This window comes from Atractosteus spatula, chromosome 14 (genome assembly GCF_055471065.1).
Source record: "Atractosteus spatula isolate fAtrSpa1 chromosome 14, fAtrSpa1.hap1, whole genome shotgun sequence".
NCBI lineage: Eukaryota > Metazoa > Chordata > Actinopteri > Semionotiformes > Lepisosteidae > Atractosteus > Atractosteus spatula.
The window spans coordinates 16,656,363-16,674,463 of record NC_142719.1 but is presented as its reverse complement, the minus strand read 5'-3'; the positions used below and the strand labels follow the sequence as shown (position 1 = coordinate 16,674,463).

At 44.6% G+C, this 18,101-nt stretch overlaps 1 protein-coding gene across 5 annotated transcripts in view; it reads right to left on the bottom strand.

Annotated features, from left to right (window-relative positions):
- Nucleotides 1-302: 302 nt before the first annotated feature.
- elavl3 (ELAV like neuron-specific RNA binding protein 3) overlaps nucleotides 303-18,101 on the bottom strand; it is a 38,499-nt gene continuing 20,700 nt past the window's right edge. Inside the window, exons 2-7 of one of the 5 annotated variants that reach the window (XM_088932604.1) lie at nucleotides 16,573-16,789; nucleotides 15,607-15,710; nucleotides 9,209-9,362; nucleotides 8,073-8,298; nucleotides 4,536-4,574; nucleotides 303-708 (exon numbers count right to left, since the gene is read on the bottom strand). In XM_088932604.1, coding sequence (XP_088788730.1) covers nucleotides 381-708; nucleotides 4,536-4,574; nucleotides 8,073-8,298; nucleotides 9,209-9,362; nucleotides 15,607-15,710; nucleotides 16,573-16,789 — 1,068 coding nt within the window. In that variant the 3' untranslated portion in view covers nucleotides 303-380. Of the gene's footprint in view, nucleotides 730-4,535; nucleotides 4,575-8,072; nucleotides 8,302-9,208; nucleotides 9,363-15,606; nucleotides 15,711-16,572; nucleotides 16,790-18,101 lie in introns of all 5 variants that reach the window. The other 4 variants (XM_088932600.1, XM_088932602.1, XM_088932601.1 and 1 more) reach the window with 4 other exon arrangements.

Sequence of the window (18,101 nt, the reverse complement as noted above, 5' to 3'; positions counted from 1 at the left end):
GCATAAATAGATACAGCACATGCAGCTTTGCTTCCTAGAACCTTTCTTGAATAGCAACTTCTAAACTCTATAGACACCAATGTGACTGCAGATGCTACACGCCATATATGCTTCAGTACAGGCAAACCTACAGATGCTCTATTATACTGTAAAATGATTACCAGTAGGACTGTAATTTAATCTAAGTCAAATAGGATTTAACCCAAATGGGGGCTCCCTTGCTTTTGGTGAAATTTTTTGTTTTCCTAATTTCCTCTAGCGTTTTTTGCTCACTGTATATTCTTCGTTTTGATTCTGTTTGGTTTTTCTTTCCTTCCTACAAGTTTATCCTCTCCATTCCCCCTCCCTTCCCCCCTCCCCCAGTCTTCTTCCTTGACACCTCATGCCTTGTGCTGCTTGCTGGTCTTGAAGGACACCTGCAGCACGCGGTCGCCCAGCCGGTAGCCGTTGAGACTGGCGATTGCCATGGCGGCCTCGTCGTAGTTGGTCATGGTGACGAAGCCGAAGCCTTTGCACTTGTTGGTGGTGAAGTCGCGGATGACCTTGACATTGGTGACGGCGCCGAAGGGTCCGAACAGCTGCCAGAGTACGCTCTCATCGGCCTCGGGCGACAGGTTGTACACGAAGATGCACCAGCCAGCTCCCGTGGGGCCTGTCAGGTTGACTCCAGCTAGGCTGGTCATGCTGTCGATGGTGATGGGTGAGAACCTAGGGAGAAGGGAGGGAGAGCTACTTTGGGTGTGATTCTGAAGTTCTCAAGTTGGCCGCACTCTACGCAATGCATTATGGGTGTTTTTTCTCTTTAATGGCTAATCTACTGTGTGAAATAATCCACGAAAAACAAAGTAAAGGCCCTAAGAACATAAGACCTTAGGGGCTGGTTTCTGTAACCAAAAGAAAGCAAACGAAGTCAAGTATGTCAGCAAATGCAGAGCTCTCTCACTGCATCAGATGACACAGTATGAGTATGCTCTCAATCCAGAGTTTGGATAAAAAAATGAATAAGAAACAGCCTTCGTCTTAGTTTGTATAGCCAGGAAATCTGTTTCGCAGTTTCTGCAAACACTAGCTGGTGGATAAGTGTGATTGTCATGTCACCACTGTATGCTACAGAAGTGCAAGCCTGCTGGACAAAAGGCTAAAGAGAAAGGGCTTTTCTTTTTCTTCATTGGGAAAACAATGAAGAACCATCTCCTGCTAGCCAGTGAGAAATTACAGGTAGCAAAACCACTGAACATTAGGAAGAGCTTTCGCAGAGTTTGGTCCAGCTGCCTTGGGAACAAATATGCAGCACAGAGTCGCTACACCTCAGCTGGAGCAGCTCTGTTTGTAGCAATTGGCTTTTTTTTTTCTATCTGCGCTTTTCAATTGCTCCCTCTCCTCTCAGTCCGTTTGAAAAGGCAGAGATGTTTCAGCCTTGTTGTGTAGCACAATTCTTAATAATTAAAACTTTTGAAGGCTAAAAATAAGAGCATTCTTAGACCGCCTGTGAGTCATGCTCCTTGGGAACTAGCGGCATTGTGTGACATGAAAGATGTGTTAAGGTCAGAGAATGAATGAGTGCATTGCTTTTTGTGATAAGTGATTATATCCTTCAGTAGAGTTTTTCTTTTTCTAAATGCCATGAGTGTGCGACACAAAAGCATGGCTGTTTAAAACTAAGTGCTGTCTTTCAAATACATTATTTTCATTTTTTAATTTTTTTTTCAAGTTTCTTAAAGCACAAATTATCTGTATTCCTGCAGGGTTTAAGGGTGCCAGGATTCCTGTCTGTGTCAGTCACTTATGTTGAATGAGCATGGTAGAGTTTTGTTTATGCTGGGTTTGGATATTCTTGTGCTTAAAGGCACTGAATTTATTTATTACACCTACAAAGCCCTTTCTCTCCCTAGCCTCTAAAGGAAACCATGGCAGAGAAACTGAAATATCTATTTCATATCGAAGACCTGACCCACAGTGCAGAAAAAAAATCTAAAAATACCCACATTGTATGTGTTTGATGATTTCTTGTATGTCTGTGCAAACATTGCATATGCCTGGCTTGTCCAACCCTGGTCCTGGTGTGCCACAGTCCAGCAGGTTTTGTAAATCTCTTGAAAGCTTCAGCACCCAATGAACTATGAACAGCTACTAAACGTTAAAATCCGTAATAAGCACAAATGGGATATTAAGAGCTGAGCTGGTGTGAAAACATGCTGACAATGTCCCTCCAGAACCAGTTGTACACTCCCTCATCTCTAAGATAGGATCATAAGCCTATGCATTCTCAACACCTGCCTGGAATAAATGAAATATACGCTATGGTCACAGGCTCTGTGTTGATTGCTGCCACACACATACAAGAATCGATCTTTTGCATACAAGACATTTTTGGATTTTTTTCACCTAGCTCTGCAGTTCAAGGCTTCCACGATATGAGAGACAGCCACGTGATATTGAACAAAACACAGATAAACCTAGAACAAAAACCAAAAAATCAACTGAAAACTAGAATATGCCCAAGAGAAGAAGGAGAGAGACACAAACTGAACTCCAAAGGGAAATAAATCTTGATTTTTTTTTATCCATGCTGGTAGAAGGAAAGCAAAAAAAAGAAAAAATAAAAGTTAGTCGAATAAAGGAAGAAAACAAAAAGAAAAAATACTGGAATTTAACGCTGTTAAGCCAGTAATCAATCCTCTTTGTGGACTTGTTCATATTACCTTTTTACCTCTTGTACTTTTGAAATGCGACTGGGAGTTAATGTCCTGCTCTTTGAGACCCATGTTAAGACTAAGCTTAAAATATATTCAACAAGTCCCTTATCTCTAACATCAACATTCTGCTTTTATTGTGTGCGCGCGGAGGGTGGACTTCACTTGATGAAGATATAAATGAAGTAATTTCCTAGATCTGCATTTAGGTAAGAGGAAAAGACCAAACATTAAAAGAGTTGTTGTTGTTGATTCTGTACTCTGATCTGATTTGTTCTTTTAGAAACCTAAAATGCAAGCCGAAACTTTGGGAAATGATTAGCCAATTCATTTTTGTGTTGAATTCTAGCGAGACAATAATATACATTGACAGTGAGAGACGCATTGCCAATTTGGCACATTAAATAAAAAACACTCGCATTTAATTTTCTAATTCCTTCGCCTGGGACCCGTCTGTTGTCGGACTTCTTTGGCGAAAGGCTCGTTTTGTCAAAGCATTTAATTAAAGACTCTCCCTTTTTAGTTCCAATTAAAAATTCATGGTTGAATATTTGAAGTGATGAATAATTCAGTGGCAACCTTGGTTAGCTGGATGAAGACATGCAAGCAAGTTGAACGGGTCTCGTGCACTGTTTGTCTCGGCTAGCAGTAACCGGACCTATCAGGCTGATCTTTCTTTCCTGTCCTAAGATTCTCCTTAAAGGCAAAAACATGTCTTTCCTGTTCTTGTCACTGTGATTAAATGTTATTAGTTTCTGCAGAATTTCAACACATCCTGAATGGTATTTACTCCTGATGCATAACTAAACGTCTGCATAGAATGTTAATTTCATGAGAAGCAGATTCTGATTGGGCCTCTTTTCCTTTTTGTATAAATTCTTTATTTTTTGTATTATGTTCATTGAATCTGGAAGCGCCTATTGCTTTTTAAAGAGTTGGCTCTCCAGCAGGTCCTTCTGCCAGTTCGGGAGGGAGCGAGACATGCAGGCATTCTCCTCCAACAAACCCGCCTGCAGTGCCATTCGTCATCTGCCGCGCCGTGAGCTCCGCAGGGCCTGATGGGAGCATCGGCGCTGAGTTGGGCAGTGCTGCGTCTCTCTCATCTGAGTGTGCCTGGCAAGACGTGCTGTTTGCCTGGGAGCCGGGAGAACCCTGGCTTACTCATGCTGTCACTAACCTGGCGGCACTCTGTGCTGTTTGTGCACTGACAGCTTGTTCGGCTGCCTGCAAGCACGACGGAACCGTCCCAGTCCTCCCCGCCTTGCTCACGTGTGGGAACAGCCTTTGCTTTAGGATCAACTGGATAGTCCAGTTTACAAAACTCTGTTGCCTTTGTTCCAAGTGTGCCATTGCTGAAGAGTTTTTGAGAAAAGTTCTGCTTGGAGGTAGGCTGTGTCTCTAAATTTCTGTTTGTTGGGTTTTTGAGCAAGTTTCAGTCCAGGGCTCTTCTACGGATGGCTACTTGCGCATGCAGTTTCCCTTCTTGTATATTAAGGTTTTATTTTTAGCATACCTCTAGAAGGACACAATGGTAGATCTGTACAATTCCTTGCAAGCCCCCCAACCCCAGTGTACATTATGGAAATGTTTTGTCCCTCAAAAGCTACCCGTGCATTGTGGGAATCTAGCCATACGGTTGTGGATGATGCATCCTGTAACTACACAGCCCTCCCTCTTGAAAATCAGAACAGATCCACTGTGAGGATGAGTCGATTACTGGTTCAGTCAGCAGATAAATGTCCAGTGACACTGCCAAATTTGAACTTGTTCGTGTTTGTATATACATATTGTTTTGGGCTATATTGACATGGCTAGCCAGACAGGCCTCGGAACGTTCATTACCTCTTGACTCCGTAGCTCATGTTAAGTAAATTGTCGAGTCTGCAATGGAAGAGGGGGAAAATGGAAGGGGGTGCACACGTTAGTAGAGAGTTCTGCGAGACAGAAAAAAGAGGCCTTTTTCGTTTTAAACGTGCACTCTTTCCACTTCTTCAACCCTGCAAGCCCAAAAGAAAGATGCTGTAGGCATAATTCACATACCTGCATACTTCTAAATTTCTGCAGAGTTATCTTTTCCAGGGACTACATTGTCCTTTTTAAAGTTGATTTGTTGGAGAGGATCAAAGAAATGTGTTAATGTTTACAGCATTAAAGCATGTGTTAGGTTTGCAGGTTTCCTGTGGTGATACTATATATTTGGTTACTACGCCTTTCCACAATTAGTCTATCTTACCTACCCATTATGCACTGTGTATTAACAATGCCTTCCTTTGCTTTATATGGTACAAATTTGTAAAGGCATGCAAGTGCTTCTTATTACAAACAGATAGCATCTTTCTGAAATCTGGTATAATTCTGTCCGAGATGGAGGTGTGGGGATACATTATTTCCTGAAGGGATGGTCATAGGCCTCCTCATAAGTAAGCTTTGATTCTCAAGTGCCTTTTCCTTGCTGTTTTGAACGAAGTTAGCTAGCTGTGTTTGTAAAGCAAAGCGGTCCGAGGTTGTGTTCCCTTGGCGGTGCGTGGGGGGAGGGAGGGAGGGAGGGAGAGACTTTATCTGACGACTGCGTTGGCTCCTGTTCACAGCCCTGCTTTCGTCTGAGTCACAGTGGGACGGCCAATTGGCACTGCCTGCGCAAGGGCACGCTAGCAAAAAAAAAATGTCCCCTTTGTATCTCTACTTGCTTCACTTAAATGCTTTTTCAAAGGACAGTAATGCTTGATATGTTTGTGCATGTCTGTACTGCTTTGGTGCTTCAGATTACATTGAATCAAGGACAGGGAAAGTGAATTGAGAAAAGGAGTTTTCATTAGTCTGCTTTAGATCATTGGTCCTGCTGCTAGACGTGTTGGAAACGAGAGGGTTTTCACGAATAGTTTCAGACAAACCCTATTACACGTCACGATCCGCTGACTAAGCACTTTGGCACAGATTTGGCCTTGATGCTCTTGGCTGAGGCAGTGCAGGCAGGATCATTGCTGCACTATGTTAATTTTAGGTTTCAATGTAGAATTGAGTTTTTGTTACCAGTCCTGCACCGCTCGAACAGGATCAGCTGGAGTGTTTAACAGTAGCATCTGGAAAGTTGCCCGAACAATCAAGGACTCTAAGTCGTGCGAGGTTAAGGGTTTATCTTTTCACTCTTAGCTCGGCTTAGTTTAACATCTTACAGGAGAGAGATTAATCTGGGTTAATAAAGTGTCATGACCAAGAAAACCACCTGGATTGTGGCCATAAAGACCTCAATGATCCTGCAATCTGAAATGCAGGTCCCTTCCTTCAAAATGTCTTGGTGGGCAGTCGTGCTCCGTGGAGCTATACATGTTTGTGTTGCATCTCTTTAGCTGTGCCTCTCCCATGTATGTTTTTTTTGCCTCATGCCATAGGGGTGAAGAAGGGACAGTGCAGTTTAAAGGAAAAGGGAAGAGAAAAAAACAAAAAGATTCTTGGTTGTTTTCACTGTTGTCACCCATGACAGGACAAGCAAGAGAGGAGAGTTAGAGAGAGACCGCTCGGACACTTGTGCACGCCAGCGCCCGCGCTCGGCTTGTCGCAGCGCAAGGAATCAGCACAGCGCACTGTCCTTCCCTGGGTGGCTCCTCATACGAGTGAAGGAGCAGGCTAATGGACTGTGAGCAATTAAAACCAGACAAGTGGCAAAACCTTCAGAGCAGGAGAAGGCCATAAAGCAGCTTGATTTTTATACACTGTTGAAGTGGAGGGTTGGGTTGCACAATTTCTTTTTTCAAATGCCTCCTAAATAAAACCTTTCTGCTTCCGTGCTAGGTGAAATGTAGTAAAAGTATTTTCCATACACAAGCTTTATGAAGTAAATCTTTTCTTTTGTTGCCTATACATGCTACTTTAAGTGTAGTCACTTTTCATTACTTTAAGTTTAATTCTTCTTAGGAGAAGAAAGCCGCATAACGCTTCCATTGTGTGCATTCTAGAACATCACGAGCCCTCTGTAACATGCACTTCACACAGTGCTGGATCAGCCCTGGGCGTTGTCTGATTCCCCCAGAGTAAATCTAAATCGCTTTCAATTTCAACCCTGAGCCTCGCGTTTTATTTTAGCATCCGTCAACTAATGGCAACTAATTGGTCTTCTGCAGCTGCAGAGCTAATTGAGCTATTGATAGTTAGAGTGCTTGTGCCACTCATGTGATCAGCATTCATATGCTAAGGAATGTAATATCGCTTAAACACAGTTTGTTCGAAAGAAAAAAAACAGCTGCAGATGAAATAGCACATTTCAAGCAAAACAATGTGTAAAAATTGGCTCACAGATAGGCAGGTTCTCCTAGTGAATCTCTTCATCACTGCTTACCTCTTAAGGCAAATTCAGCTCCAATTGTACAACGAGCCAGGTCAGGAATAATCTGTAGGCTAATTGCTCAATTGAAGGTAAATGTGGTGTCGAGTGGGTTTAAAAAATTAAATGTGCGGAAGTTGTTGAACAGTTTCATTTTGCAAATCAGGTAGCGTTGGTTATTTTGCAATTTCAGTTTAATTCAAACAAAATTCAGCTTTGTTTCTCAGGGCTCAACTTTAAAGGTGCTTGTTTCTGAGTAACAGATTTTAATCGAGGGTTTTGATAGGGATGGGTGTCCTGTCAGGACCTCTTCATCCTCTATCATCTCAGTATGCGTGGAGCATGATATATATACATATATAAAAAGAGTTTGAGAGCTTTCTTATTGTAAAAACTAATGTACAAGTATGTATACTCAGTATCTCTATTATGTTAGAAAAGGCTTCATGATCACATTGTTTGCAACTGAGCTACCAGAATGAAAGTACTAACCCAGTTTTGCAGCTTTTCTCTGAAGGTTTTTTAAGTTGAAGGATTTACCTTGATGAAACCCTGTTCGTAAAGCACATAGTGCGTATATGAGCACAATACATTTTTTTCACGTTAGCCCCATGAGAGTTTTTTTTTTGCACGCAGCAGCATCTTGTAATACTGTATTACCTGCTGCTCTGTCGGTCAGGGTTGCCAAAACCACAACCCTGCAATTGAAAAGCATCAGAAACAGACCGCATTCTTATCGCAGCGGTCATCCTGTGTCTTTGATGGCGAGTGCCTTTTTTGAGACAAAAACTAAAGATGTTGGTCTGCCAGAAGGCATTTGAAACAAAGAAGCGTGCAGAATAATTGGGAACTGGAGATTGGTCAGTCCTTTTTTACGGGGCTCTTGGACTTGCAGCTTGTGAATTGCATTTCGTAGGGGGGCGGCAAGGTACTGAAAGAATTTTGAAGGGCTGAGTGCGACACTCTTGTACTTTGGATGGGACTAGACTGTTCAGTACCCAGGCAAAATCCGATGCAACAACTCCACCCCACCCCCTTCGCCCGTCTCAGTGAGGCAATACCTGAATCTCTGCGTCTGGTGGTGCAGGGGCCCGGTGTAGCGGCGGGCAGCAGTTTGGTACAGCTGTGTGAGCAGGGCCTGGCCGGTCTTCTGGCTTGGGTTGTTGGCAAACTTGACAGTGATGGGCTCGGCGGCACCCAGTGGCTTCTGCCCGTTCAGCCCCTTGATGGCCTCCTCGGCCTCGTTGCGCTTGTCAAACCGGATGAATCCCACTCCTCGTGATATGCCTGCTCCGGGGCAAACAGAAATGTTAGGACCTGGTGCGGAGTGATGCCGCGGGCCGAACCTCCTTTTGCAATCAAAACTGAAATTCCCGAAAAGGTGGGGGTGATTTCTGTGCCGGTCTCTCTCCCGAAATGTAAAAATGCTTAATCAGTGATTGGAAGCTGAAGAATTTCATTGTTGACGGGTCAGTGTCTTCATAGGGAACATGATGGAACATGCTCGGTTCAAATTCATCGCTCAGTCTGAGATCATGAATATATTGCAGATTTTCCTGAGCATGTAAAGGCTCGGGCTCTTAATCTGTGTTCTTCTGAAAATGCTAACTCCTCTTAGACAGATAGTAGAGATAATGGACTGAGGGGATGGACTTGGGTTTAGGTCAACCTGCTCAGGGACACCATTTTAGCACTTTTGGACCTAATAGAAACCCAAAGGAATTTTGCCAAAAACAAAAAGTCTTTTACATTGTATGGACATCCCTGCAAAAAGTCCCTGGTCTTTCAGTAGTGACTATATTTAGAGGCATCAATAAATGCAACAAATGCCATTGTTTCCTATGCGTGTTTGTTGTGTTCTTAATGCCTTTCAATTTATCTTTCTGGGGAATTTTTTCCACATTTTGCCTCCACATTGGTAGGTACATGCACACACAGGGCAACGAGTGGGGCAGGAAGTGTGTATGTATGTGACAGGTGTGGCTCTCCCTGCTGCTGCCCGCTTGAAGGCTCTGAGACCACACAGTGCCACTCCCTAGCTAGTGATTACCATGTCCATGCTGAAAGACCTGGTCCTCTGCCAGTTTGTACCTGTTTTACACTGTCTAGATTTGAGAGGCGGATGGTGTCACTTCTGTAAGTGGCTTGGTGCACGAGTCCTGTCACGCGTAGCTGCAGAAGTGAGTCAAGGCTGTACCTGTCACCTGGTCCACCAGGATGCGCGAGGTAATGATCCGGCCGTACTGAGAAAACAGCTGCTCCATCTCTTTCTGGCTCATGGTCTTGGGAAGCCCGCTGACATAGAGGTTGGCATCACGGATGGAGGCTGAGCTGGGCCGAGCATAGGACACCTGCAGGACAGGGAGGGGGTTGGCTGGCATTAAATCTCATGTCATGGCATTCTGTATGGAGGGTGTGATTTTTCACACTGTAATGAAGCACAAGGCTGCAAGACAGAACAATTTATAGTACAGGATTGCCAGTGTCCTCGCAACATTGTCAAGCCAGTGTTGTCTTGAGATGCCTGTCTTATGTAGGGACTCATTACAGTAATAACAGGTTAATGTGGCGGCATGAATTTAGTTCATCTCTGTTACAAAGGCCATTGGGTATGTTGATGGAAGACGTGAAACAGAGTTTTTTAATCATCCCACAGAATGATTAGGTCTGTTCTCGTTTATGGCTATCCCAGCAAGGGACAGATAGCTGATTTGAATGTAAAAAAGGCAGAAAATTTCAACAGAGCTGTCTTGGAGCAGAGCTCCAGCTTCATGCTGTGATGTCTGTTTTTCACTGATGGCTTTTGCTAAATTAAAAAAAAAAAATGGAAGCCGAGCTCTAAAGACATGTTACATCTGTTGCTGAGGATGAAAGGCAGCCGAACAATAGGCATTCCGCTGTACGGCGGAGGATTTGTGGTGACTGAGTGCTTATCTTCAGATGAAAAGAGATGCCACTTGATGTTCCTACATCTGAAAGACTGGCTGACACAACATACCATTAAGGAAAGCACCTGATGTCAGCCGCGCACAGATAAGCCATCCGATGCAGCAGTATGGCACAAGGTGTGGACACAGGCGGCTGTGTGCGTGGGGGAGGTAGGTGGGCGCTGCATGGATGTAGTTTTCTCCATTGTGGCTACTGTGAAAGGATGCTTTTCTTTCTGCATCTCCCCATTACTACCTTATTCTCTTCTTCCTCCTGCTCTCTTTCCCTTTTCTGTCACTTACTCTTCTGAAGTTGCTCTCTTTCCTTCTCCTTCCTGCTCTTATTGTCTTTCCCACGTTATCTCGAACCCTGTTTATATTCCCTATTTTTCCTCCTGTCACTCACTCTTACTTTCTTCCCCTTTTTTATTTTGCTCCCTTCCTCTGCCTTTCCATTAGCTGTCTTCCAGGATTGGAGCATCCCCTGGTGATCCTGATAAAAGGATCCCTGAGTGCTCACACAATTGGATTGATATCACCTCTTTCCTTTTTCCTTTTTCCTCCCTGTAGTGTTTGAAAAGGGTGGTCCCTACCAGTGGGCACTGCGTAAATACTTGTTTTGTATTGAATTTTGATCATCTTTTTTTTTTTCAAACTAGGGGTGCAAAATCCTTAGGCTGCATCCTCATTGCATATATATAGCATTTTCTTATTGACTGGCTTGAAGGGAGCTTTTTTACAGGTGGGGCCTGGTGTAACTGGAAGAGATTGGTTATGAGTGCAAAGGTCACATACAGTATATGTACTATATGTATGTGTACTCCTGCTGTATAACTCAGTATATACACATCTAAAAAAGTAAATCAAATGCTCTGGCAATTCTGTTTTCTGTCGCTGGAATGGGGGAGAGATTCCACGTGTTGTCCAGTTCTGAGTGGAACATAGAGAAATATTTTTGGTTTGTTCTGTGATCTCTTGGTAGAGTTGCTCATTGTGAAAAAGAAGAGGATAGGATTGAAAGGCGGCCTACAAGTAGAAACGCCCAGAAGCTATGATGTATGCTGTCTACTGTCCCTGATGCAGTCTCTGCCACGCCTTTTCTGTATTCCTAATCTGTCCAGATGGTACATTTCCTAATTTCCTATCCTTTCCCCTTTCAGCCTTCACGCTGGCTTCCTTGTGATTTTCCATTAACGATGCTCTTGCACACACAGACACACACACTCGCATGCAGGGGCCTCTGCATCGCTCGACTGCTGGCTCTGTCCCACAATGCACTGGGGCGACTGTTGCTCGCCGCACAAAAACACCTCAGTCCCTAGAGCCTCTCCCATCCCTGCCGTCGCCACGGCAACACACCGACCTACGCATCTGTCAGCGTGCACTGCATTTCAAGGTTACTGATAAACTCGCACCCCCCATCCACCCAACCTCCCTACCTCACACCCCCTTATCTCACACCCTGCTGAAAAGCTGACTTCAGAGAACACAAAAACAAGGAATGGGTCATGAGGCTTTTCAAGAAAAACACCAACAGCACCGGTATGTTCCTTTGTTTTCAGGTTTGATTTTTCACAGCATCTCACCTCTGCAGTCACATTTTGATGCTCAGAAATACACAAGCAATGTCACCTGTTATGAGCACGAATGAAAAACATGACAAGATGCTGTATCATCAGACTCTCTACTCAGCCTTCTTTACTTGGGTTTGTACAATCTCTAGTATCTCTCTTGGAAGTCAAAGGAAACAGTACAGTGTCCCCATCCCAAAATTGGGACTGGACTCGACTGCATTTTTGGTAGCAGCCTTTTCTCCTTCAAAGATATTCTGGCTTAATTTTAGTTCTAAACTGATTCTTCATTTAACTGAATTTGAAACACGATTGCTTACACTTTTTCTCTTTTTGTGTTCCCTAAGAGTGCAACATAAAATTCAGACCATGTGATGTTTGAAGCCTGCCTTAACGGCACAGATCTCGTTATCCATTGAATGATAAACGGTGTCTAGGGATCCCTACTTCTTTTGTAAGAAAGGATTCTATTCCAAGCTTTGCACATGTGTAGATTGAAAACCCAGCGATTGGTGTTTAGATGTAGCCTGGCCTGCACTCCACAGGGATACAGCTCAAGGTCATTAATCAAAGGCGGGCAAATTCTGTTTGCTGTTCAGTTGTTTCGCAGCCCTAGCATTCGCCCTGCTTCATAGCCAGTGAGCTGCATTAATAAATCATCTCCTTTCGGTAGAAAAAAAAAGCGCTCAAACCGTGTTGAGAGCTACAGGTGTTTTCACGGGGGACCTGCCGGTTCTGCAGCTTTCCCTTCGTTAGAACCCAAATTAACGAGCTCCATCTCCTCCTCTCTCTTGCTATTGCGCCTCTGTTCCTTGGCCTGAGGGGAGAGGCTCGGCGCCTCTCGAATGAACATGGATCAGCCTCCAAGGTGGAGCAAAGGAGCAGATGCATCAGCCGCAGAGATACAATCGAGCACCCTCCCCTTCACCCTGCCTCCTTCCCTAAATTTACTCCCCAGGGGGGATCTTAGGCAGCCAGGTAAAAGGGATAAACAGACGCTGCCCATACTCATCTGCAGCATCATCATCGCAACCAGGCAACAGCTCAGCAGGCAACCTCCCTACCACCTCCCAGAGCAAAACAGGTTCAGGCCAACACTCACTCTCTGCAGGTGTAATTAATTGCTCTATGGAAAAGAGATGAGCTTTTCCAGGCTGATGTCTGTAGAGCTCAAGACATGCATGTTGTGTGTCCCTCCTCCCCCCTCCCCCCCCCATCAGAACCACGTCTGAAATTTGTTAATTGGCCAGAAGCTCAATTCTAGTATAGCTTGCTGGGGTACATGAGGGCTCAGTGAACTTGTGACCAGTCAGGTTTAGCAAACACTATGTTTATTACACTTGAAAATTGAGTCAATAAGCTTTTTTTTCTAAATAGAAGAGCCAAAGCTGTGATACTAGGTGCCAGTGCTCCTCTCTGCTGTGGTGACCCTAATTGTTATTAACATGTCAAGTCGTATTCTGTTCCAGAGCGCTTTGTGGTATGTTTGCAAGTGGCGTTTCTTCCACCCTCCTGTCAGCACGGAAGGCCATCAGGGCTGCTTGTGCTTGCCTGCGAACCGTGCCCGTGTCACAGCCATCTGCCCACTGCGAGTGACACGATGTCTACAGTAGCCCTATCCTGCCCACTGCGAGGGCCCACTGTAGTGCTATCCTGCCCACTGTGAGTGACAGTGCCCACAGCAGCGCTATCCAGCCATACTGTGTTACATAGCGCCCAGGGAAACACTCTGCTGACCACTGCGAGAGCTATGGGGCCACTGTAGTGCTGCCCTGCCCACTGTGAGTGACAGTGCCCACAGCAGCATTGTCTCCCAATGCAGGAGGAAAGCCATTCTCACTAGTCACTGCAGACTCCCGGGTTTCCTGCAAACCATTGGGGTTCAGTTGAGGACAATCTCAAGCCTGTCCAATCCCATCTGCATTTGGTCACTCCTGTGGTCAGGGGACCCCCCTAGTTGCAACCCAGTATTTCTCTGGCAACAGTTTCCGTATCCACTCAAGACACAACTTGGCACTTGGACCCCTCCAGCATGCCCACCTGTAAGGACCGGTCACCTGTTAACCTGCTCTGAGCTCCACAGTGCCAGCCAGTGCCCCGGCTTTGACTGCAATTGGTGTGAGCCTGCAGGACCCTGCCAAGACGCAGGGTTTGCTCTTGTCCGGAGTCCCTTTGGCTAACTACATCAAACCCTTGAAATTCATTAACCTCGTTTGCTTTAAAATGAGTGTTCTTACTGCTCTGATTGCTCGACAGATTGAGCCACACATATTTGTGGGTGAAAAAGCAGCAAAGTAGCTAATTATTGTACATTACAATGGAGATGAGTAGGTAGTGTTGACATAAATACAGTGGTGAAGAAGATCGCGTCTTGGGGTCCTGCGAAATGCAAGCTTTTTAATTTCATGTCAGGAGTGGATGAGGGGAGCTCCGCAAGCTGTCCCAGGTGATGAAGGGGGGATGTGGTTATTAAAACAGCAGCTGGGTTGTTATTATTATTGAAATTAGCGTTTTTGCGGTGAGAGAGGGGGAGTGTAGCAGGAGCTATATAGTGGTGGGGGAAGAGGGGGTAAAGGTGATTTTTTTTGTTTCAGAAGAGGGAGGGGGGAGACATAGAAGAACCAGCTTATTAACCTTGTCCCCTCTCTCCCTCCCACAGTACAGATGGCCTCCTGTGATTCCAAAGAGACCATATGGCCGCTAATCCTATAATTGGCATTCTGGGCTCCTTTTTTGTTTTTTTTTCTTTAAACTTTTCCATTCCTCTGGCTGCGCTCTTGTGGTCTGGAGGTGTGAGTTTCAGATGCTACGCGGAAGAGGGGCTGTGTTTAATCGTCCTGTCTGATCCGCCCCACCCCCAGCTCTCCCTTTCTTTCTCTCAGTCTTTTTACCCCGGGGGAGGGAAGCGCTACACCAGTCTCAGCCCTTCACTCCCCTCCTGCCCTGCCAGCCCCCAAAGTCCTGACAACGGAACAAAGGAGCCCCTAATTAGGCGGGATGTGTTGCAGATGGGGTCTAGCCTAGACTGACCCCCTCACCCTCTCCGAGTCAGGCTGCCTTAATTACATTTCCATCACAATAGGCCCTGGCGCACTGGCACTCTCTGCCTCCCGACCTCCTCCTCCTCCTCCTCTCTGTCTTCTCACGTTCTCGCTCCCTCTCTCATCGCACACACTCTTGTTGAAGCTCTTTGTTTCTGGTTTGCCCTCTTCAAACTGTCCCTTTCTCTCTCTTTTCTTTCCTGTCTTCCCTTTGGGCTGCTGTCTGCTCCCTTCCCTCTTTCGTCTCCTTTTCCACTTGTTTCTGTCTTCGTTCATACCTCCTACACACAAATTTTTACTTTCTCTCAATCTGTCTACCATCCTGTCTCTCTCTCTCTTCCCCTTGGATCCCTCCATCCTGGGCCCATTCATTGTGACTGTTTTTCTCTGTCTTGTTCTCTCTCAGTTTCTCTCTCTCCTTTTTGGAGAGCTGTACTTCTTTGTTCTCATCTCTCTCCCCATCTTTGGTTTTTTGGTGTCTCTAGTTTCCTCTAGTGTTTCTTCTTTCTATTTATTCTGTTCACACCCAGTGTGGAATCTCCGATTGGGCCTTTTTGCCTTGGCTCCCTGTGACACCCTTTGTAGACATGCACAGGGAGAAAGAGGAAGGCTCTTTGGACTCAGTGTCCCATCAAGCCTTTCGTGGTTCACAGGTTCATCTCAAGCTACATGAGCGATGCATCCCTGTGATGTCACCGCAAACTGGTGGGTTCCCGGGAAATCACAGGGATTGCTCTCTGCTGGGATCCCAAGAGTACACCCGGCTGACTAATCCCACGTCCTACCCCCACTGGCACTGAGCTGAATTGAGCATTGCCAATTGGGAAATCCTGGTCATGGTTGGCTAGCAAAATGGCCCAAGGTCGAACCCCACGACAGAGCTCAACCTGCCTTTGTCATTTGGGCCACCCTGAAGCCATAAAGAACGTTGCCTTTTTTTATTGGCCACCTCTCTCTCCCAGTGCATCCTTCTCTAGCATGTGGGCTGCAGGAAGGTTTGTGTGCCTCGGTCATTCTGGAGTATTTGAATGGTGATGGAAAGATTGGGTTCCCTACCTTGATTGTTTTGGTTTGCAGTTTGAGTCCGTTTAGCGTGTTGATGGCCTTGTCGGCGTCGTTTGGGTCGACATAGTTTACAAATCCATAGCCTAAACTCTGACCTGCAACATCAGATGAAAGGTGAAGGGTATGATCAGTTGGTTGGACTAATTTATTGACCCACAGAGACCTGCTACATGAAAACGCAAATCCTGTCGTCCACCAAAATGGTTTGCTTTTCCCACAGAGCCAAATGGTATAATCATCAGCTTTTTGCATGACTGTCTGCATCAGGCCCTGCATGAAGGAATACGGTTGTGTTTCTGTCCTAGTTGCTTCATCCAGCTTGATCAAAACAGAAAATTATTTAGTTAATAACATTGTGTTACCAAGATATTCTGGAGATTTTGCTCCGTATCCAGTCAGTGTAAAAACAAGATTGGTGTGTTATAGTCCATGTGTAGCTAACGCACCTGTTTGTTCCTATGTATCGAAGCTGATTGGCATAGAGATACATTGAGCCATGAGCATCATTCAGGAAATTATTGATTTGTAATGCCAGTAGGCGAGACCAGGGGTTGTAAGATTCTGTTAATATTGAATGATTTTGGTATTTAATAAGTGGGAAAAAAGTAGATAGCTGTGTGTTGTTTTATCTTTTATGCAATTTACGACGATTCAATTTAAACAAACACCTCTGTGTTTGGGCAGGTGTCAGACGATATAAGATGTGTGACTGTTGGAAGGCTTAGGATGTGGAAAAGTACAATCAGTGATACTGAATATTGATGATAGCAGGAATCGAACTTCTACTAGTTCACTTAATTCTCACTTAACACATCAATGAGTACCAGCTTCCACATATGATTAACAATAAACAATAATATATTTTTGGGGGGTATGGACCATCAAGGACTAAAGTGTGCCCAGTTTTTTGGAGAGTTTTTTGGAATAATGCAGGGTAATTGGTAATCATGGGGTTACCTGTGATTTTATCTCTGACCAGTTTGCAGGACTCAATCTCTCCAATGCTGCCAAACAGGCTCTTGAACTCCTCCTGGGTCATGTTCTGGGGCAGGTAGTTGACGATCAGGTTGGTCTTGCTGTCGTCCGTGGAACCATTAGTGCTGATGACAGGGCCATTGGGGATACTGTTGGCGGTCGGACCGTTGGACACCTGAGTTTCCATTGTGCTGATTATCTGCTGAAGAGAAGAGCAGTTCTGCTTAGAGACCCTTGTTTGAAACATCTTGCCTGTTTATTGTTTTATTGCTTTTTTCTGTATGGTTCTCAATTATTAAATCTGTACAGCTTGTTGTATTTTTTAGAAAGAGATTTTTTCAGTATAAATTAATGGAAATTGGACAGCTAGCAATGCACAAAGATCTGAGATCTGTTTACTTAAGCATTTTGCACTTAAACACATGCAGCACCGATAACGCTCTGACCCTTCTCTTGGTTTTCCTTTAAAATCCAGCTTAAACAAAACTAGTAAGCAAGCGTGAGGTAAAGCAGTTTAACTGTCACACATATACCGAGAGTAATGCAGGAGATGCACAAAACCAAAATAAGATATCTTTGCTGAAACACGAAGTGGTATGGGTTCCCTGTCTTATGACCTCAAAATACTAATTTGACAAATAAGTTATCAAATGCAGTGGTACAGGTCTCAACATGGGCAGCAGCACCACATTTTGATGCTAAAAGCTTACAGGTTTCACAACATACTCTACCATCCTCTGCTTGGATCTCGCCAGTACTGGTATTGGAGACCCCAAAGGAAAACCAGACTGCTGCTATAAGTGGTGTTGGTGGACTAGTAGGTGGCACTCATTCCTATGAGTACAGTTTCTAAACCACTGCCCCAGAACAGTGATGGGGGACACCGTGTTGTAGTAATAGCCATTCTTCAGATTCCGATAAACTGAAACACATTAAAACGATAAACTGGCATCCTGCTTGATAATTAAATATCCCATGCTACTGTTCTTAAGAATAGAGGTGTTAAAACCCCATTGTGTCCTGGCTGGATTCCTTCATTGCTTCTCTATACTCTCAATTTAGTTCAATTGGTAAAGCAGTTTCTCATTCCTCCACTTGATCTGCAGTTTAGTGAGGTTGTTAGTGCAAAATGGCTGCTGTGTGTCACTCAGGAGGGGCTGCACTTCAGGTTCCCTCTTATATGGGAAGTGCTCTGGGATTTTTCGGAATAAAAAGTGCTGTCTAGCTAAATTAAATCAAATATTGTTATGATCATAATTAATATCATATGATGGTAAACCTAGATAAGGAATTATTATGCCTTGTTGTATGTTTGCATGTATTTGGGTGTGATCTCTGAAAGATGACTGAAGATCACATAAGTAAATGAATGTTTAGTCTGTCCAGATAGGAACATGAAAATTACAAACACAGGCTAAATAATTTATGTGGCTAAGAGTACAGAAAGTATGAATCAGCGTCACAGATGTACCATCTCCTCTGTGCCTTGGGGCCTGTGCTGATGCCTCTGC